The 22855-nt window shown below is 41.4% G+C and overlaps 1 protein-coding gene across 2 annotated transcripts in view; it reads right to left on the bottom strand.

The window, feature by feature from the left end:
• Positions 1-22855, bottom strand: part of SLF1 (SMC5-SMC6 complex localization factor 1) — a 70738-nt gene that overhangs the window by 28876 nt on the left and 19007 nt on the right. The window contains exons 6-12 of one of the 2 annotated variants that reach the window (XM_036310096.1): positions 15684-15827; positions 10728-10868; positions 10000-10146; positions 8838-8960; positions 7675-7728; positions 6402-6560; positions 5197-5360 (exon numbers count right to left, since the gene is read on the bottom strand). In XM_036310096.1, coding sequence (XP_036165989.1) covers positions 5197-5360; positions 6402-6560; positions 7675-7728; positions 8838-8960; positions 10000-10146; positions 10728-10868; positions 15684-15827 — 932 coding nt within the window. The remainder of the gene's footprint in view (positions 1-5196; positions 5361-6401; positions 6561-7674; positions 7729-8837; positions 8961-9999; positions 10147-10727; positions 10869-15683; positions 15828-22855) is intronic. The other variant, XM_036310097.1, reaches the window with a different exon arrangement.

Here is a 22855-nt window from a genome sequence, read left to right as displayed (position 1 = left end):
AGAGCTAGATAACCAGACACCCAGAGAGGAGCAATCATGGGGAGACAAAGATACAGCCCACATACGAAAGAAAAAGAGACAGCACCAGAAAAGGAAGTAAACAAAATGAAGGCAAGCAACATGTCAGAGAAAGAATTCAGAGAAATGGTCATAAGGTCGCTGAAAAGGTTGGAAGACAAATTTAACAATATGTGTAAGAACCAAGAGGAAATGATAAACCAAGAAGAAATGAAAAATGACATCACTGCGATAAAGAACTCAATAGAAAGCATCAACAGTAGAATAGAAGAAGCGGAGGACCACATCAGTGAGCTAGAAGACAAAGTAGGAAAAATACCCAGGCAGAGCAGCATCTAGATAAAAAACTTAAAAAACAAGAGGAGAGCCTAAGGGAACTTTGGGACAACATGAAACAAAACAACATCAGCATAATAGGGGGGCCAGAAGGAGAGGAAACTGAACAAGGAATAGAAAACCTGTTTGAAGAAATAATGACAGAAAACTTCCCTGATATAGGGAAGAAAAAACTTATACAAGTCCAAGAAGCTCAGAGAGTCCCAAATAAAATGAACCTCAAAAGACCGATGCCAAGGCACATTATAATTAAATTGGCAACAACCAATGACAAAGTAAGAATCTTAAAAGCAGCCAGAGACAGAAAGTTACCTACAAAGGATCCCCCATTAGACTGGCAACTGATTTCTCAACAGAAACACATCAGGCAAGAAGGGAATGGAATGAAATATACAAAGTCATGCAAAGGAAGGGTCTGAATCCAAGAATACTATACCCAGCAAGGCTATCAATCAAAATCGAGAGTGAAATCAGGAGCTTCACAGACAAAAAAAGGACTAAAGGAGTTTACTACCACCAAACCAGCAATGCAGGAAATGCTAAAGGATCTGCTGTAAAAAAAAGAAATAGAAGCAAAGAAGGAACACAGGCATAAAGAATAAAAATGGTGACAAACAAGTACCTATCAATAATAACTTTAAATGTAAATGGATTAGATGCCCCAATCAAAAGACATAGGGTAGCTGAGTGGATAAGAAAACATGACCCATATATCTCCTGTCTAGAGGAAACCCACCCCAGAACAAAGGACTCACACAGACTGATGGTGAAGGGACAGAAAAAGGTTTTTCAGGAGAATGGAAATGAAAAAAAAGCTGGGGTAGCAATACTTATATCTGACAAATTAAACTTCAAAGTGAAGGCCATAACAAGAGATAAGAAAGGCCACTTCATAATACTAAAGGGAGCAATTCAACAAGAAGATATAACTCTGGTAAACATGTATACACCCAATACAGGAGCACCCAGATACATAAAAAAACTTCTGGAGGATATCAAGGTAGAGATTGACAGCAATACAGTCATAGTAGGGGATTTTAATACCTCACTAACACCACTGGACAAATCCTCTAAACAAAAAATCAGCAAAGAAACATCAATCTTAAATGACTCACTAGATCAAATGGAATTGACATCTTCAGAACATTTCACGCCAAAGCCACAGAATATACGTTCTTCTCAAGTGCACATGGATCATTTTCAAAGATAGACCATATCACAGGAAAAGATTCTTCAAATTCAAGAAGATAGAAATCATATCAAGCATCATCTCAGATCACAATGGCATAAAACTAGAAATCAACTACAATAAAAACAATCCAAAAAAAATCAAACCCCTGGAGGCTAAATAGCATGCTATTAAACAATGACTGGGTTATCAAAGAGATCAAAGAAGAAATAAAAAGCATCATAGCAACAAACGACTATGAAAATACAACAATCCAAAATCTATGGAACACAGTGAAAGCAGTCTTGAGAGGGAAGTTCATAGCTCTATAGGCCTACCTCAAAAAAACCCAAAAAACGGTGGTAATAAATTATCTAACCCTACAACTCAAAGAGTTAGAAAGAGAGCAACAAGAAAAGCTCAGTGTAAGCAGAAGGAAGGAAATTATAAAGATCAGAGTGGAGAAAAATGACATAGAGACCAAAAAAGTAATACAAAAGATCAACAAAACCAAGAGCTGGTTCTTTGAAAGGATAAACAAGATTGATGAACCTCTAGCCAGGCTCACCAAGAAGCAAAGAGAGAGGACACAAATAAACAAAATCAGAAATGAAAGAGGTGAAGTAACAACCGATCCCACAGAAATATAAACAATTATGAAAAAATACTATGAACAACTCTCTTCCAACAAAATGGACAACCTAGATGAAATGGACATATTCTTATAAAAATACAAGCTCCCAAAACGCAACCAAGAAGAATCAAAAAACCTGAATAGGCCGATAACTACCGAAGAAATTGAAATAGCAAACAAAAATCTTCCAGCAAACAAAAGCCCTGGTCCGGATGGCTTTACAGGCGAGTTCTACCAAGCATTCAAAGAAGAACTAAAACCTATCCTCCTCAGACTATTCCAAAAAAATTCAAGAGGAAAGCAGACTTCCAACCTTTTTCTAAGAAGCCAGCATTACCCTAATCCCAAAACCAGATAAAGACACCACACACACAAAAAAAACTACAGGCCAATATCCTTGATGAACATAGATGCTAAAATCCTCAATAAAATTCTAGCAATCAGATTCAGTAATACATTAGAAAGATCATACACCATGACCAAGTGGTATTTAATCCAGGGATGCAAGGATGGTACAATATCTGCAAATCAATAAATGTGATACATCACATAAACAAACTGAGAGACAAAAATCACATAATCATATCAATTGATGCAGAAAAAGCATTTGACAAAATCCAACACCCTTTCTTGATAGAAATTCTCAGCAAAGTGGGAATAAAGGGATCATACCTCAACATAATAAAAGTCTATATGACAAACGTACAGCCAACATCATACCCAATGGGCAAAAACTAAACCCATCTCCCCTAAGAACAGGAACAAGAAAAGGATGTCCACTTTCACCACTCTTGTTCGACATAGTACTAGAAGTACCAGCCATAGCGATCAGACAAGAAGTAGAAATTAACGGCATCCAAATTAGAAAAGAAAAAGTAAAACTGTCCTTATTCCCAGTTGACATAATACTATACAAAGAAAACCCCAAAGACTCCATCAAAAAACTACTAGAACTAATAAATGAATTTGGCAATGTAGCAGGCTACAAAATTAACACTCAGAAATCTAAGGCCTTTTTATACACCAATAATGAACTCACAGAAAGAGAAATGGAAAAAAAAAAACACAAAAAAACAATACCATTTGCCATTGCAACAACAAAATTAAGATATCTAGGAATAAACTTAACCAAGGACATAAAAGACCTGTACTCGGAAAACTAAAGGACATTGAAAACAGAAACAGAGGAAGACATAAACAAATGGAAGAACATACCATGTTCATGGATTGGTAGAATCAACATCATTAAAATGTCCATAGTACCTAAAGCAATCTATAGATTCAATGCAATACCTATTAAAATACCAATGGCATACTTCAAAGATCTAGAACAAACTCTCCAAAAATTCTTCTGGAATAAAAAAAGACCCCGAATAGCCACAGCTATTCTGAGAAAGAACAACAAAGTTGGAGGGATCACAATATCAGATATCAAGCTATATTACCAAGCCACAGTTTTCAAAACTGCCTGGTACTGGCACAAGAACAGACATATAGACCAATGAAACAGAACAGAGAACCCAGAAATCGACTCAAGCCATTATGCTCAATTAATATTTGACAAAGGAGGCAAGAGCATACAATGGAGTCAAAACAGTCTCTTTAATAAATGGTGCAGGGAAATTTGGTCAGATATATGAAAAAGAATGAAACTAGATCACCAACTTATACCATACACAAAAACAAACTCAAAATGGCTAAAGGACTTGAATGTAAGATGGAAAACCATAAAAATCTTACAAGATTCCCTAGGCAGCAAAATTGTAGACATTCGTTGTAGCAATATCTTTACAGACACAGATCCTAGGGCAAGAGAGACTAAGGAGAAAATAAACAAATGGGACTACATCAAAATAAAAAGCTTCTGCACAGCAAAAGAAACCATCAACAAAACAACAAGAAAGCATGGGAGAAAATATTTGCCAATGTTATCTCCGATAAGGGTTTAATCTCCAACATTTACAGGGAACTCATACAATTTAGCAAAAGGAAGACAAACAATTCAATCAAAAAATGGGCAAAGGACCTAAATAGACACTTTTCAAAAGAGGACATTCAAAAAGCCAAGAGACACATGAAAACATGCTCAAAGTCACTATCTGAGAGATACAAATCAAAACAACAATGAAGTACCACCTCACACCTGTCAGAATGGCTATCATCAACAAATCAACAAATGACAAGTGCTGGCGAGGATGCAGAGATAAAGGAACCCTCCTTCACTGCTGGCGGGAATGCAGACTGGTGCAGCCATTGTGGAAAACAGTATGACGGACGTTTCCTCAAAAATTTAAAAATGGAACTCCCATTTGACCCAATGATACCACTTCTAGGAATACATCCCAAGAAAACAGAAACAATAATCAGAAAGGATATATGTACCCCTATGTTCATAGCAGCACAATTTACAATAGCTAAGATTTTACAATAGCCTAAATGCCCATCAGCAGATGAGTGGATTAGAAAACCACAGTACATCTACACAATTTATATCCAATAAATTTTCTTAATTTTTAAAACAATATGCAAGCTTAGCATTTTGTTAAAAAATAAAAACAAATAATGATTTGGCTTTCTGTGAATCCATTTCAGGCATTCAATAATCATGTTTTAAATCAGCGGTTCTCAACCTGTGGGTCACGACCCCTTTGGGGGTCAAACGACCCTTTCACAGGGGACGCCTAAATACATCCTGCATATCAGATATTTACATTATGATTCATAATAGTATCAAAATTACAGTTATGAAGTAGCAACGAAAATAATTTTATGGTTGGGGGTCACCACAACATGAGGAACTGTATTAAAGGGTTGCGGCATTAGGAAGGTTGAGAACCACTGTTTTAAATAAACTGATTGACAAACATGACCAATTCAGACGTGACCTTTCTATAAGAGTTCTGCAATAAATACAACACAAACATTACATATCCACACATACAATAAATTTTGAAAGAAAACATTTACTGCTTTCATGAGTTCCTAAAAATCCAACATAACTACTAAATTAAATTAGATCCTCACATGTGAAATTCCTTACCTGATAAGCACTTCTATTAGGGACCACGCTCCTTTCATACAAGTTGGACATTGAAACAATTCTAAGTAATATCTTGACATCGTTGGGGACTTCCAAGGAGGATGCAGGTGAAGAAGAGCTGACAATATATGAAAGTATCGACCAGAAAATGTATCTATATTATCCTATTGTTTAAAAATAAACAAACAAATCAAACACTTTAGCCAAAAGTATACTTTTACCAGCTAATTCAGTCTAAAACTATAGTAACTATGGCCTAACTTTCTTGCTAAATAAATTTATTTGAGCAAAAGATCAGATAGAAGTATGTAGCTAATTAAATACTACAACATATTTATGTACACTCTAAATACGTATCTAAACATTAGATCAGGGGTCCTCAAACTACAGCCCGCGGGGCACATGCAAATACAAATATTGTATTTGTTCCCGTTTTGTTTTTTTACTTCAAAATAAGATATGTGCAGTGTGCATAGGAATTTGTTCATAGTTTTTTTTTAAACTATAGTCCAGCCCTCCAACTGTCTGAGGGACAGTGAACTGGCCCCCTGTTTAAAAAGTTTGAGGACCCCTGCATTAGATAATACTAGCTTTGGGGACTAACTTATATGAAATGCCCATTTTACTTTTAATGATTAGAGTGAGATAAGAGTTCCAAAATGTGATCTGAAAGGAACTAAAGGTAAGAAGTTTTTCATGCAACATTCTTTCTTATCCCCAACATTCATCTGACATAGCTTCAACCTGTTATTTCTTCAATTTGGCACCTTGCTTTTGAACATGATTAGAAAGCTACCTTTGAAAAGCTATTCCTATTGGTTTTCACAATTTAAAAAGTATGTTATCTATACTATAAATAAAAATGGTTATTATCAATGTACTAAAGGAGTAATTTACCAAATGGCATTCTAGGTCATTGTAGTGTAATGTTGTCTATTTTCACTGCCATGACACACACACACATAAAAAAAAGATAAAATTTTTTCCAAGATAAAATTACCTTGGAAATCCTGAGAAAATAGTAAGTTAAAAGCACTCAGAGTAATACCTGGTAAATTGTTTAAAAACAGAAGAGAAATAGTAATAAATGGGCACCACATTTCCTATTAAAATGAGGCAAGAAGTACTGAAGAGAAAATAAGCTGTAAGCATACAAGAAACGAAAAAATTTTCATATTTTACATTCTTTGAAAGACTGTTCTTACCTGTAGAATATTCTCTAGAAGAGCATGAAGAAGGCATACAGGAGGGATATAATGTGCTTGCAAAGATGAAAGCTCTTCAATCGCTTCTTTAAAAAACTGGCCTTCGATGAGACTTTCAATTAAATTTAATATACCTCTGGGAATTTCAGCATTTTTAGTCTAAGAAAGGAGAGAATCTATGACTCAAACAAGGTAAGGGTAAAATCCTGGGATCAAATCTTGAATTATCAAGGAGCCTTAATTTCAGCATCTGTAAAGTGACAATAAGTCCTGACTTTATAATTTCACAGGATTGTTACATGGTTCAAAAAGGGTGATTTATATAAATGTGTTTGACAACTATAAGGCACTGCAAAAAATATATTACTGCTTTACTTATTCTCTGTTGCCTTAAGTAGTAAGGGGAAATACTACCTCTAAAAGAAATAATTTAAAAGGCATTTGAAAAATCTGGCTGATGATGAGGAAACCTAAGTCAGAGCTACAATTACACATAATTCTATAGGTGCAAAATTATTTTTTTATTTTTCTTTTAAACTTATAAGCAAACTATGTCTATTAAGATATACTAAATATATTAAAATTTTTCAAGCACCATCAATATTTGCAAAAGTAACAACTGCATAATGTCATTAAAAATCACTCTGAGAATGCACATTAATACAGTTCTAAGAGTTCCACGAAATATATTACCCTTGGTCAAAATATTTTTAACAAAGCAAGTTAACCACTTTGAACTAGTCAAGAATCAAAAATACTCTAAAAGACTACATGGAATAAAATAATCATTTAAAAGAAGTGAAAAAGTATATAAAAGATATATACATTTTTAAATATATTTTAATCATAAGTAGTATTTATAAAAGCTATAAAATATGAGAACAGGGATACAAAACTCATCTATAATGAGCACAAGGTTTTAATTCTTGTTATTAGATTTTACTACCATATAAAAATGTTTGAGGCTTTGACAGACAGTATTTTTAATTAGGAAAACTCCATTTAAAATTTAATAGGGGCCCTGAAGTCATCTCAATACACCCAGGTGTGGGTTTGGCACATACAAGAATCTACCAATGAATTCATAAATAAGTGGAACACCAAATAGACGTTTCTCTCTCTGTCTCCACCCCACTTCCTCTTTCTCAAATTAATAAATGAAAAAAAGGAAGCTTTGTGGGCAGACAATACATTCCTTTACATCAAAACACTAAAAATAACAAAACATAAAGCTCACTTTTCCCCCATCACCACCATACTGCAAGCCCCTTACCTCCACATTGTATACTGGTTGTTTATCTATCTTAATGCAGCTGTATCTGATAGCCTACAAAATATCAATCATATAATTAAAATTTAACATTTTTTTTGGTCAAAAAATACATTTCAGTTTACAAACTTCAGCCAAACTTACAAAACAAATTTTGATACTCATGTTTGCTCAGGCAAGGGACGTCTATCATTTTAGGGTAACGGTACTCTGATGAATATGAACATTCTCTATTTTCTCCTTCTAAATTAAAATAACTTAAAAGGCAAAGTCATATTTACTATGAAGATCTGGAGAGGTCCACTGTCCTCACTATTTTAATAATTAGAAATATGAATAGGGAAAACATTTCATATAAGGGTCCATAGAAGAAAAATATGCAGTCATGTTTTCTATAAAGTCACATATATACCTTCCTCTATTCTTATAAAATACCTACAATTATATATTTGTTTAAAATATTAAACTAGAAAAATATCTTCCACAAACATAAAGATAATATCCTGATTATATGAATAGCTAAAAAATTTACCAAACCATAATTTTTGTTGAGCTTATCAGATAGCAGAGGCCTCTTAGTGCAATCAGCTAAATTGAAATATGAAGAAAGACAGGAGCCTCCAAGGAAACGGGACATGAGCACTAATTTATCTGAAACACAGCATGGTAGAAAGAGAAGGCTCCATTAAACGGGTAAGAAAGTTTCAGCTAAAATTTCCACCACTAGCTACAGGTCAAGTGAAGGCTGCATGAAGACAGCAGAACCCCTGGGAATCAAAGACATAAGGGGAGTTAGCACTCAATGGAAGTATTTTCTCCAAGGATCTCATCAAGGGCACATGGAAAAAAAGGAGACAGGATGGGAGACTAAAGAAATCTTCCCTAGGCCTGGGCAAGGTGAACAGCAGTTGCTATGAGAAAGGCAGCAAACCATGTTACATATAATTTATCTGTAATCATGGAGGTATTAGCAGAGAATTCAACATATTTACTAAGTGGCCAAATAATTACTGTTCATAACAAATTAATGAATTAAGAAAAGTATTTTAAGAAACATTAAACATAATAAGGAGCCATTTATTATTTTTATTAAAATAATTATTATTGTTTTGGATATGTTAAGAGAACAGGAAACAATACAAAATCTTTAATATGCCAAGTTCTACCTGAGTTCTATATATGTGCTTCCTTAAGGCATTTTTTATTTCAACAATATCCACATTTGTCCTGATATCCTTGGTTTTTGATTCTTTGGCATGATCAGCAAAAACAGAAATCTTCCTTTCTTTCTGCATACATGGAAAAGTACATTAGACAGTGTACTATAGATAGTGTCAACACAAGTGATTAGTATCACAATGGACAATATAATGCAAGAGCACATCCATGCAGTGTTAACCACAGCAAGTATACTTCCAATCATATTATATAAAGATTATACAATGAAAAAAAAGTTTTTAAAAAGCAGACAGTTCGATTTGGAAAGTTTTACCTGATACTTACATATGTATTTTCTTAAGGTATTTTTCATTTTATTTAGCCTGTCCCAAATCTTTCCTAGAATCACTCGTGTTTCTTTGTTACCATGCTCACGAAAAATATGATCCATTATTTATTTACCTTTATCATTCTCTAAAGAACCTCCTGAATATATGTATACAAATTTAAATCTACAATAAAAGCATAATATGCTAATTAGACTGGACATCCTTCCGGATGACCTTCCAGACAAAGCCAGGGCTGTGAGGGAAGCCGGCTTGGTGCTGGCAGCCAGGGGAAGGAAGGCCTACTCTTGCATGAATTTCGTGCATTGGGCCTCCCGTTGTAAAATAAAGTTATAATCTAGAAAAATTAACTCAAGAAGGATCCTGTTTTAAAGACAAGCTATCTTATTAAAATGGTCTAAATTATACTAGAAAAGAGAACAATAAAAACTAAACTTTAGACCAGAATGTGTTAACCAAACTACATACACATGTAATCTTAAGGTACTTTTCATTTTAGCAATTTTAGCTTCTTTTTTCAGAACATTTGTTTTATTTTTTGTTTGTTTTGTTACATTCAGGCAAAACAAAGTGTATTTGAATATCCTGATTATTAACTCAAATTTCTTTGTGTATATGTAAAAATACTTTCATTGTGAACCAAAGTTAACCATAACATTATGTATATCACATCAGATTAACTGAAGAAGGATTTCCTGTAAGATGTGCAGGTTAATATTTAACATAGCAAGCAATCATAAAAATCAGACTAAATATGTCTACATTACACTAGGGAAGAGCCAGAAAAAATGAAAACTGTTTAGCTTAGCTTACAAAGTTTTACCTGATCTCTATATGTATGTTCTCTTAAGGTACTTTTAATTTTATCATGTTGGACGTCCTTCCTGGAATCTCTCTCCTTTTCTTTTTTGGCTTTTTTCCTCCAAGTATAACTCCTTTGAATTTCTTCATCCTTTTTCTTAATTCCCTTCTACATGTATTTAGACAACAATTAAACAAATCTTAATATATGTTATAAAATCCAAATAAATTTAAGATGAGTCTGACTTATAACAAAATAATACATTTTAAAATTAATTATATATAAATACAATAGGAAAACTCATCCACTGGAGGGGGTATACCATAAGAAACATATTTTAGAAAACAGTTGGGTATTGCTGAGTACAACTGAACATGCAGTCCTTATTCCCAACATAGGAATTCTACTCCTAGGAATATATCTATATTTATATATCTATATAAGCTATAGAAACTCTTAAACATGTACACACCAAGAGTCATGGAAGAAAATGTTCATACTGCTCATGGCAGAAATGTTTATAATTGCAAAAATCAACCAATTAATCAAACACCAACAAAAAGAAATCCAGCAAAAAAGCAAGTCACAGAAAACTATAAACAACATAAACTTTAGATTTAAAAACTGTACACAAGTGCTTTATAAAAACTTTTGTACATATAATTAAAAATAATTTCATAAATAACATATATAGCAAATTTAGAAAACAGCTGTAAAATAGAAATTATTTTTAATTTGAAAGATCTTACCTGATTTCTGTATATGTGCCTTCCTAAGGCATTTCTTGTTTTAATAAATTTCAAATCTTTATTGGACTCTCTGAATTTTTCTTTTTTGTGATGTTCAGTGAAAACAGAACTAACATTAACATCTTCATCATGTATTTTTTTCTGCATATTTATAAAAATATTTTAGTTACTGTTGATTAACCATGACCTCAAAAAACCAAAGCAAGTCACAACTGAAAAACCCACTCAAAAAGATAGGTTTTGGTGTCATCTCCCTCCAGGGAGCATGTCCACCATGACTTCCCTCTCAGGCTTACCTTATAATCTCAGGGTCCCCATGAGACTTATTGCAATCAGGGGAGCAATAAGCAGCAGCAGCTTGTCCCCAGCTGACACCCCGAACCTGTCTTCAAGGCCCCCTTTTCTCTGACTTTTCCATGTGCCAAAGCAGCCCTGCCCAGGCTCATTTCTTTCCTATAACACTTCTAGTGAACCAAAGCAGCCCTGCCTAGGCTCTCTCCTGTTGATTCTTCTATCCCAAGACCTGCCTTGTTTCATTATCCCCAGCTTTAATAAATATGCTCTCAAAATAAAACAATTTAAAAAGGTTTTGTAAAACATACATATGAGATTAAAGAGCCTTGTGAATTATATTACATCATACTTATACTAAGATAAAGCAGAAAAATATAGGTTTTTAGTTTATAAAGGCTTACATTGTGTTTACATACACATTTAATTAGGTACTTGCATTTTACTAACTTAATCTTTCTGGGAATCGCTGCACTCTTTTCCTATTTGTCAGTCAAAACTGAATATGGTTATCTTCATTCTTTTATTTTCCCAAATGTTTGTAAAACTAATTTAGGCTGTAGATCAAATAGAATCTTGCCATTATTAGGCATATAAAATGAAACATCTTAAAAAAATCATATTAAAGAACATAGGTATAATAACATTAAACAGAATAAGGTGTATCACAAACTATATTTTTATTTTATTTTATTAAGATATTATTTTAGCCCTGGCTAGCATTGCTCAGTGGTTGAACGTGGACCCAGGTGGTCATGGTTTGATTCCCCATTAGGGTAACATGCCCAAGTTGAGGGCTCGGTACCCAGTAGGAGGCGTTCAGGGGGCAGCCGATCGATGTTTCTATCTCTATCGCTCTCCCTTCCTCCCTCTGAAATCAATAAAAAAAACATTTTTAAAAAGCCTCAAAAAGTCTCTTATTAGGACACTAGAGGCCCGGTGCACAAAAATTTGTGCACTTGGCGGGGAGGGGGGGTCCCTCAGCCCGGCCTGTACCCTCTCGCAGTCTGGGACCCCTCGGGAGATAACGACCTGCTGGCTTAGGCCTGCTCCTGGGTGGCAGAGGGCAGGCCCAATCCCTAGGTGCAGCCCCTGGTCGGGCTCAGAGCAGGGCCGATTGGGGAGTTCGGGCGCCTTCCCCTGTCATGCACAGAGCAGGGCAGATTGGGAGGTTGCAATGCCACCCTCAGTCAAGCTCAGGGTAAGGCCGATTGGGGGGTTGGGGCACCGCCCACTGTCACACTAAAGGCAGGGTCGATGGGGAGGTTGTGGCGCCACCCCCTGTCACGCACAGAGCGGGCCCATCAGGGGGGTTGGGGCTCCATACCCTGTCACGCACAGAGCAGGGTCAATCAAGGGGTTGGGGAGCTCCCCCCTGTCATGAATGGAGCAGGGCCCATCACGGGGTTGAGGAGCTCCCCCTTGTCACTCACAGAGTAGGGCCAATAGGGGAGTTGGGGCACCGCCCCCTGTCACACTCAGGGCAGGGCGGATCAGGGGGTTGGGGTGCCGCCCTCTATCACCCACAGAGCAGGGCCAATCAGGGGGTGGGGCGCTGCCACTCACACTCAGGGCAGAGCCGATGGGGAGGTTATGCCTCTACCCCGTCTCACACAGAGCAGGGCCCTTGGGGAGGGGGGTTGGGGCGCTGCCCTCTATCACCCACAGAGCAGGGACGATCAGGTGGTTGGGGCGCCGCCACTCTCACACTCAGGGCAGGGCCGATGGGGAGGTTATGGCTCTACCCCGTCACACACAGAGCAGGGCCTGTGGCGGGGGGTGGGGGGGGGGTGGGGGTGGGGAAGGGGTTGGGCACCGCACCTTGTCACACACAGAGCCGCAGGGTGATCAGGGGGTTCGGGAGCTCCCCCCTATCAGGCACAGAGCAGGGCTGATCAGGGGGTTGGGGCACCTTCCCCTGTCACGAACAGAGCAGGGCGGATAGGGAGGTTGTGGCCCCGCCCCCTGTCACACACAGAGCCGCAGGGCGATCAGGGGGTTTGGGCGCTGCCCCCTGTCATGCTGATCCCGGTGCCGGGAGGCCTCGTGGCTCCGCCGATCCCAGTGCTGGGAGGCATATTACCCTTTTACTATATAGGATAGAGACCTGGTGCATGGGTGGGGCTGGCTGGTTTGCCCTGAAGGGTGTCCTGGATCAGGGTGGGGGTCCCCACTGGGGTGCCTGGCCAGCCTGGGTGAGGGGATGATGGCTGTTTGCAGCTGGTCACACAACCTTCAGGGTGGGGGTCCCCCCTGGGGTGCCTGGCCAGTCTGGGTGAGGGGCTGAGGGCTGTTTTCAGGCCGACTGAAGCTCTCAACTGCTCCTTTTTTTCTTTTTTTATTCTGGGCCAGCTTTAGCTCTGGCTCCAGCTCTGAGGCTTCTGCTGCTGAAAGTAGGTATCTGGTTTGTTTCGGTTCTACAATCGAAACACTGTATAACTCCAGCTCTAAGATCCCGGCCTCGCTGAAAGCAGGTTTCTGGGGTTTTGTTTAGCTTCTATATTTGTTACAATGTTTCTTAAACTGCAGGCTCAGAGGCCGGCAAAGCGGGCGGGGGAACGTTGGTTTCCTCTGTCACTGAAGCAAGCAAGCCTCATGTTAGTTTCAAGCTGCCTGGCTGCCGGCCGCCATCTTGGCTGGCAGTTAATTTGCATATCTCGCTGATTAGCCAATGGGAAGGGTAGCAGTCGTATGCCAATTACCATGTTTCTCTTTTATTAGATAGGATGTACATGTAGTTATTCACAGAAAGTAGTAGTCAGAATTCTAAGTCACATGAATATCAATTATACTTTGGAAAAGCCATAAAAAATTGCAAGAACATTTTAAGCTCTTAGAAAGTTTTACCTAATTTCTCCATATATAATTTTGTAAGGTATTATTCATTTATGAAGTTTCAAATTGTTCCTAGAATTCTCTTTATAAAATTTTGAATAGATGCAATAAAAATAATTTCATTTCTTTCCTAGTCACATTTAAAAACATTTTAGTTTAGACTAATAATAATTACTAGGCTAATTAATCATTTGGCAAATCAACTAAAGAGTCTGTTTTATAAAACAGTATGAAATTGAACTAATCATGCCTTTTTTTGGTTGTTGCTATTTGAAAATTTTTGAGACATATGTTTATATCTATCTAAATATATATATTATCTAAATACACACACACACACACACATATATATTAGAGGCCCGGTGCACAAGATTCGTGCACTGGGGGTGGCGGGAGGAGGTCCCTCAGCTCAGCCTGCGCCCTTGCATAGTCCAGAACCCCTCGGGGTATGTCCGCCTGCTGGACGGACATTCCCCAGGGATCAGGCCTAAGTCGGCAGTCAGCCATCCCGCTCGCAGTCCAGGGCTCTCGCAGTCCAGGACCCCTTACGCCTTACCGCCCGCCTGCAGCGGAGGCGGGAGAGGATCCCGCCACTGCCACTGTTCTAGCACGGCTTCTGGCTGAACGGTGCTCCCCTTGTGGGCGTTCACTGACCACCAGAGGGAAGCTCCTGCATTGAGTGTCTGCCCCCTGGTGGTCAGTGCGCATCATAGCAACTAGTCGTTGTGCCATTCAGTGTATTTGCATATTACACTTTTATTATATAGGACTCGAGGCCTGGTGCACAAAAATTTGTGCACTGGCAGGGTAAGGGGGGGTGGGGGGTATCCCTCAGCCCCACTTGTGCCCTCTCACCAGCTGGGACCCCTCGGGAGATAACCACCTGCTGGCTTAGGCCCGCTCCCCAGGTGGCAGATGGCAAGCTCAATCCCTCGGTTCCTGCCCCACCTCCCCGGGTCATGCACACAGCAGGGCCGATCCGGGGGTTGGGGCGCTGCCCCAGGTCGGGTCGCACACAGGACGCACCGGGTCGGGTCGCACACAGGACGCCCGGGTGCACCGGCAGATCGCTACTGCCCCGCACGGCCGCCCTGGGTTGGGTCGCGCACAGATGCCCGCCGCCCCGGGTCGCAGATAGCAGGCCTGGATGGTGGCAGGGCAGGCGGGATGGCGCTGTCCCGCCTTGCATGCAGTATGCAAATTAGCTGCCATCTTTGTTGGCAGTTAATTTGCATATCATGCTGATTAGCCAATGGGAGGCATAGCGAAAGTATGGTCAATTACCATGTTTGTCTATTATTAGATAGGATATGCTGTCGTATACATATATGTGTGTGCATATTATATATAAATATATATACATGCTGTCTTAAGATTCATTTTCTTTGCTTTAAGTTCCAAGTCCTTCCTATTTTTGTTTTCTATTTTAACCAAAATAGAATTCATTTGTGTCATTTAAAAAATTTTGTTCTATATGCAGTAACATATTTGAATTTAGACAATAAATTATGAACATATATATTGCTGACAAAAATACTTTATGAGACATGTTATATTAAACATAGAGAGAAGTTCTAAGTAATAACCATGTGTTGAGATTACACTATGTATTAGTAACTATGTCTCTATATACATATAGGCATTATTTCAATTAGAATCTCAAAGCAGACATAAGGTAATATCTTAATATGCTCAAATCATAGACTTTAAAACACTGGGTTTAAATACCAAATGTGATTCTAATACCCATGTTATTTCTACCATATATTACCTCTCAAACAATTTTATAAGATCCAGAAATGTACATTATTTTAACCAATAAAGTTTTACCTGGATTCTACATATAGTCTCTCTGAAGGAATCTTTCATTTTAAGAAACTCCACATCTTTCCTGAAATCTTTGTTTTTTTCTTGATTGCTATGTTTAGTACAAACAGAATTGGTTTGGGAATCTTCATCATTTTGAATTTCTTTCTGTATGTATGTAAAAATGGTTTAGGCAATCAATTAAGTATAATTTCAATGTAACTGTACTTCTTATGGTATTCAACATTATCTATAATTGCAAAATACTTTGACAGACAAACAAGTAGATAAAATGCTCTCTCCCAAATTAAAGATTATTAAACCCTAGTGAATTCTTTCAGGGAAATAGCATTACAACAAAGGTTGTGCATAATAAAGTGATTTCTGTGTATTTCAACAAAAGCTAGTGCCTTGTTGCTCTAGTAGCAATGCTTTTTATAACTAATCATTGACAAAACTATTTTATCTAGTCTCTGTTCAAATCTACATCAAAATTTTTCAGATTATAGATTACATCTCACAGTATTTTTCAGTTTTTTACTGATAAGACTTCTCATTTGCAAGAATATCACAGAGAGGAAAAGAGGCTGAGTAATGGCTGAATTCACAGCTCTGATTTTATCTGAATAGCAATAAACAATTAACTTGACCCAACTCTATTTCAAACATATTTCTCTTGCCAAGAAGTCCAAACTGATTCACAAACCACCTACCACTAATTTAAAAAATACTTGCATATACATAATTCTGTAAGTTTAGTAGAATAAAAAGTTGGAAGTAAAGATGAGTGCATGACAATTCCCAAAATGTATTTATGAAAAGGCATTCAGAGATTCACTATCTTTACACAAAGAGATTTGAAAACCACTGTCCTCCTAGGGAATAATTATGATATAAGCTAAAGTGTGGTAAGGCTTATGGTGTGATCTTTGGTTCCTTTTCACATGTACAAAGCTTCCTATGTGGACACGAGGACCCTTTAGCAGGCTACAATCCTGCAGAGAATGATACCCGAGAGTAGCCGACTAAATTTGTTCAATTATTCAGAAAAGTGAAATAAAAACTAAGAAAAATGAAAACATTTATTCCTTCCAATTCCTAGCATCAAGAAAATAATTACTCTGAATGTACAAAGAACAATTTCTGTTGTGGACAACTTGAAGTGAAATCAAAGTTGTAGACAAAAAGCTTGACATCAAAATGGAATTAACTATTTTCTCCTCAGAAGTGATCATAAAATGCCTTTCTTATTTGGACTGAATAATAATGAACTCCTAGCTATCTATGCCAGAACTTATAAAACAATGTATTATAAAAACAAAAACAGAGATTATTTACTTTTTTTAGTTGATAAACTATTGCTTCCCTCTGAATCTGAATCTGAATGTTTTCAGATTACTGCAAAGACGACTGTGGGTAAAACATACTACAAATTACACTTTAATCATTTCTTTCCATGGAAAATAAAAATTCAGATACTTTTACTAATCTATGTAGTTAAGAATGACTTTCATTCTGTTGAAAGTTAATTCTACCTTTAAACTGTTCAGACAGATAAATCAGGATGCTTCTGGCTGCAACAGAAAACCAACTCAAACTAATAAACATGGAAATGTACTGCCTCACAGAATGGCAATGTGGTCTTAAGCACTAAGGTTTCAGGGTTGGTTAATCCAGCAACTCAAGTATCTCACAAGGGTCCAGATTCTGTCTCTATACTTCTCTATCTATACAGTTAGTTTTATCCCAAGGCTACTTTTCCTCATAGTCAAAGAATGACTGCTAGTGGTAACATTTAGGTTACATTTTCCCATCTTCATATCTTGTAGGAGCAGGCTGCCAGTGGCTCTCTTTTCAGAATGAAGAATAAACTCCCAGAAACTCTTCTATACCTCTTTTCATGTACCATGGATCAGAACTGGTTCAAATGGCCATTCCTAATCCAATCACTTTCAAGGGCAATAAAATTGTTTATAGTTCAAGAAGGTCCATCCCTTGAGCTAAAGTAAAATTTCCACTCTACAATGCTGCTATTCAGTAAGGAAAAGACTTATAATAATAAAAGTGTAATATGCTAATTAGACTGGATGTCCTTCCGGACGAAGCCGGGGTTGCAGCTGTAGGATCGAGGCAGACGCAGCGGCTGCGAGGGAGGGATGCAGGCAGCTGCCGTGGCTTCGAAGGCCTACTCTTGCATGAATTCCATGCATCGAGCCTGTAGTAATTATCCTATATAATAAAAAAGAAACATGGTAACTGGTGTACGAGCGCTACCCTTCCCATTGGCTAATCAGCGAGATATGCAAATTAACTGCCAGCCAAGATGGCGGCGGCAGCCAGGCAGCTTGAAACTAACATGAGGCTTGCTTGCTTCAGTGACGGGGGACTCCAACGTTCCCCACCTGCCTTGCTGGCCTCTGAGCTTGCAGTTTAAGAAACATTGTAACAAATATAGAAGCTAAACAAAGCCCCAGAAACCTGCTTTCAGCGAGCCGGGATCCCAGAGCTGGAGTTATACATTGTTTCGATTATAGAACGAAACAAACCAGATACCTCCTTTCAGCAGCAGAGGCCTCAGAGCTGGAGCCAGAGCTAAAGCTGGCCCAGAATAAAAAAGAAAAAGAAAAAAAGGAGCAGTTGGGAGCTTCAGTCGGCCTGAAAACAGCCCTCAGCCCCTCACCCAGACTGGCCAGGCACCCCAGTGGGGACCCCGACCCTGAAGGTTGTGTGACCAGCTGCAAACAGCCATCATCCCCTCACCCAGGCTGGCCAGGCACACCAGTGGGAACTCCCACCCTGATCCAGGACACCCTTCAGGACAAACCAGCCAGCCCCCACTCGTGCACCAGGCCTCTATTCTATATAGTAAAAGGGTAATATGCCTCCCAGCACCGGAATCAGCGCAGCTGAAGGCCTCCCAGCACTGGGATCAGTGTGACAGGGGGCAGCGCCCAAACCCCCTGATCGCCCTGCGGCTCTGTGTGTGACAGGGGGCAGGGCCACAACCTCCCTATCCGCCCTGCTCTGTTCGTGACAGGGGAAGGCGCCCCAAACCCCTGATCAGCCCTGCTCTGTGCCTGATAGGGGAGAGCTCCCCAACCCCCTGATCGCCCTGCGGCACTGTGTGTGACAGGGGGCGGGGCCACAACCTCCCTATCTGCCCTGCTCTGTTCGTGACAGGGGAAGGCACCCCAACCCCCTGATTAGCCCTGCTCTGTGCCTGATAGGGGAGAGCTCCCCAACCCCCTGATTGCCCTGCGGCTCTGTGTGACAGGCTGCGGTGCCCCAACCCCCTGATCGGCCCTTCTCTGTGTGACAGGGTGCGGCGCCCCAACTCCCCTATCGGCCCTACTCTGTGACGGGGGAGCTCCCCAACCCCCTGATCGGCCCTGCTCTGTGCGTGACAGGGTACGGAACTCCAACCCCCCTGATGGGCCCTGCTCTGTGCATGACGGGGGCAGCGCCTCAACTCCCTGATCAGCCCTGCTCTGTGCATGACGGGGGCAGCGCCTCTACTCCCTGATCAGCCCTGCTCTGTGCGTGACAGGGGGGAGGTCCCCAACCCCCTGATCGGCCCTGCTCTGTGCGTGACAGGGTACGGAGCCCCAACCGCCCTGATGGGCCCTGCTCTGTGCGTGACAGGGGGGAGCTCCCCAACCCCCTGATCGGCCCTGCTCTGTGCGTGACAGGGTACGGAGCCCCAACCGCCCTGATGGGCCCTGCTCTGTGCGTGACAGGGGGGAGCTCCCCAACCCCCTGATCGGCCCTGCTCTGTGCGTGACAGGGTATGGAGCCCCAACCCCCCAGATGGGCCCTGCTCTGTGTGTGACAGGGGGCAGCACCCAACCCCGATTGGCCCTGCTCTGTGGGTGACGGGGTGGCGCCGCAACCTCCCCATCGACCCTGCCTTGAGTGTGACAGGGGGCGGTGCCCCAACCCCCCAATTGGCCCTACCCTGAGCGTGACTGAGGGTGGCATCGCAACCTCCTGATCCGCCCTGCTCTGTGCATGACAGTGGCGGTGCCCCAACTCCCCAATCGGCCCTGCTCTGAGCCCGACCAGGGGCTGCACCTAGGGATTGGGCCTGCCCTCTGCCACCCGGGAGCAGGCCTAAGCCAGCAGGTCGTTATCTCCTGAGGGATCCCAGACTGTGAGAGGGCACAGGCCGGGCTGAGGGACCCCCCTCTCCCCCCCGAGTGCACTAATTTTTGTGCACCGGGCCTTTAGTATAATAATATATTTCATCTACTGTTGGAAGACTCAAAGTTTTTTCAAATGTTATGTTTGTTAACTTAACAAGATAAAATGAGAACTCATGTGCCAGGCTTTATGCAAGATTATTCAGATATAACTACAGAAAAGATAGGTATCATCCTTGATGACATGGTACTGTCAGTTTAGATGGAGAAATAGACATTAGCTAAGTAATCAGGCAATTAATTAATTAGGATTATAGTGAATAGTATAAAGCAAAATAATTCTTAAGAACACATAATAAGTGAACCAAACTTAATATGGTGATCAAGAGGAATCTTTGAAGAGGCAACATTATCACCAGAACCTGAATCATGAGCACAGGGAGTGAGAGGGTAGTGGGAAGAACCTTGCCAGTCAAATAATGTATCTTTTGAGAAGACACTGAGTTAGAAAATACCTTGGCCTATTAAAAAATTGGGAGGAGACCGTTTTATTACAGTAGAGCAAGCATAGAAAAAAGTGAAGCAGGATATATTTTAAAAGGTAAGAGTGACAGGAATCCTATGGGAACTTGTAAGCCATGTAGAGGTTTAGAACTTTATCCTAAGAGAATGGGAAGCCATTGGATGGTTTATTTATTTTTTTGGTTTTTTTTTGTTAATCCTCACCTGAGGATATTTTTCCACTGATTTTTAGGGATAATGGATGAGAGAGGGAAAGATGGAGAGAAACATTAATGTAAGTGAGACGTATCTATTGGTTGCCTCCTGGATGAGCCCCACCAGGGCCCAGGGGAGAAGTCTGCAACCAAGGTACCTGCCCTTGACCAGAATCAAACCTGGGACCCTTTGGTCCACAAGCCGACACTCTATCCACTGAGCCAAACCGCTAGGGCCCTTGGATGGTTTAAATAGGAGAGTGACAGGATCAAAATTGTTTTTGAAAGAATATTTTGGCTGTTCCTTCTGAATGAAGTAGCATGGACTAGAGAAAGAAAATATAAGAGTAATTAGGAAATTAGCAAGAGCATAACAGTAAAGTAACAGGACGACTAATTAGGAGTCTACTCTAGGAGCACAGGGTAAAGAGGATAAACTAAATAGCATCTATATCCTCCTATCTAATAATAGCAAACATGGTAATTAACTGTACCTCCGACACGCTTCCCATTGGCTAATCAGGGCGATATGCAAATTAAGTGGCAACCAAGATGGCGGCCAGCAGCCAAGCAGCTGAAGTGAACAGGAGGCTTGCTTGCTCCATTGAAGGAGGAAGCCAAGGTTCCCCGCCTGCTCCTGCTGGGCTCTGAGCTTGCACTCTAAGAAACAATGTTGCAATTATAGAAGCTAAACAAACCCCATGCTTTCAGCCAGCCGGCCAGCTGGAGTTGCAGCAGTATTTCAATTATAGAACCCAAACAAACCCTGATCCCTGCTTTCAGGAGCCGAGACCTCAGAGCTGGAGCCGAGCCTCAGAGGTAAAGCCGGCTCTCAGTTCCAGTGACAGTCATAGAAGGTAAATAAATCCCATAATAAAAAAAAAAGAAAAAAAGGAGAGGTTGGGAGCGTCAGTCACCTGCCAGCCTGAAAACGGCCCTCAGCCCCTCACCCAGGCTGGCCAGGCACCCCATTGGGACCGCCACTCTGAAGGGGGTGTGACCAGCTGCAAACAGGCATCATCCCCTCATCCAGGCTGGCCAGGCACCCAAGCGGGACCTCCACCCTGATCCAGGACACCCTTCAGGGCAAACCAGCCAGCCCCGACCCATGCACCAGGCCCCTATCCTATATACTAAAAGGGTAATATGCCTCCCAGCACCGGGATCAGCGGAGCTGCGAAGCCTCACGCCCCGGGATCAGCCGCAAGGCCTCCTGGCACCGGGATCAGCGGAGCCTCCCAGCACCGGGATCAGCAGAGCAGCAAGGCCTTCCAGCACCGGGATCAGCAGAGCAGCGAGGCCTCACTGCCCCTGTGTCAAGCGGAGCCGCGAGGCCTCCCAGCACCGGGATCAGTGGAGCAGCGAGGCCTCCTAGCACCGGGATCAGCTGAGCAGTGAGGCCTCACTGCCCCTGTGTCAATCAGAGCCACGAGGCCTCCCAACACTGGGATTAGCGGAGCCGCTAGGCCTCCTGGCCCCTGGAGCAGCGTGACAGGGGGCAATGCCCAAATCCCCTGATAGCCCTGCGGCTCTGTGTGTGACGGGGCAGGGCCACAACCTCCCTAGCCGCCCTGCTCTGTTCGTGACAGGGGGTGGCGCCGCAACCTCCCCATCGACCCTGCCTTGAGTGTGACTGGGGGTGGCGCCCCAACCCCCCAATCGGCCCTACCCTGAGCGTGACTGGGGGTGGCATTGCAACCTCCCGATTCGCCCTACTCTGTACATGACAGGGGGCAGTGCCCCAACTCCCCAATCAGCCCTGCTCTGAGCCCGACCAGGGGTTGCACCTAGGGATTGGGCCTGCCCTCTGCCACCCGGGAGCGGGCCTAAGCCAGCAGGTCGTTATCTCCTGAGGGGTCCCAGACTGTGAGAAGGCACAAGTGGGGCTGAGGGACACCCCCCCCCCAACCAGTGCACAAATTTTTGTGCATCGGGCCTCTAGTATATATATGAAAGGATAAGTGTCCATCTGTCTGACCAGTAGTTATGACGCGCACTGACCACCAGGGAGCAGACAATCAATGCAGGAGCTGCCATGATGTGCACTGGCCATTTAGAAATAAACGGCACCACGGACCTGGCGCTGACAAATCAACACTTGGCTTCCCCCAAGTGGGACACAGGCTCCAACACCACCCCGGAGCGACACCCCACCAAATCGCAGCTAATGCTGCCAAGACCCCATGGCCCATAGCCCAGCCCAGCCTGGAAACAGTCGTGGTGGGCTCCAAATAATGATGTCAAGTAGCAACACCCGGCTTCCTCTCCCTAGCGACTAGCTTCCTTGGAGTTTCTTCAGCTCAGGAACATGACTTGCTTTATAGCCAGGTGCAAACATTTT

Source organism: Myotis myotis, unplaced genomic scaffold (assembly GCF_014108235.1).
Source record: "Myotis myotis isolate mMyoMyo1 unplaced genomic scaffold, mMyoMyo1.p scaffold_m19_p_5, whole genome shotgun sequence".
In the NCBI taxonomy this organism is placed as follows: Eukaryota; Metazoa; Chordata; class Mammalia; order Chiroptera; family Vespertilionidae; genus Myotis; species Myotis myotis.
Note: the sequence above shows the minus strand (reverse complement) of the source record. Positions and strands in the feature narration are given on the sequence as shown.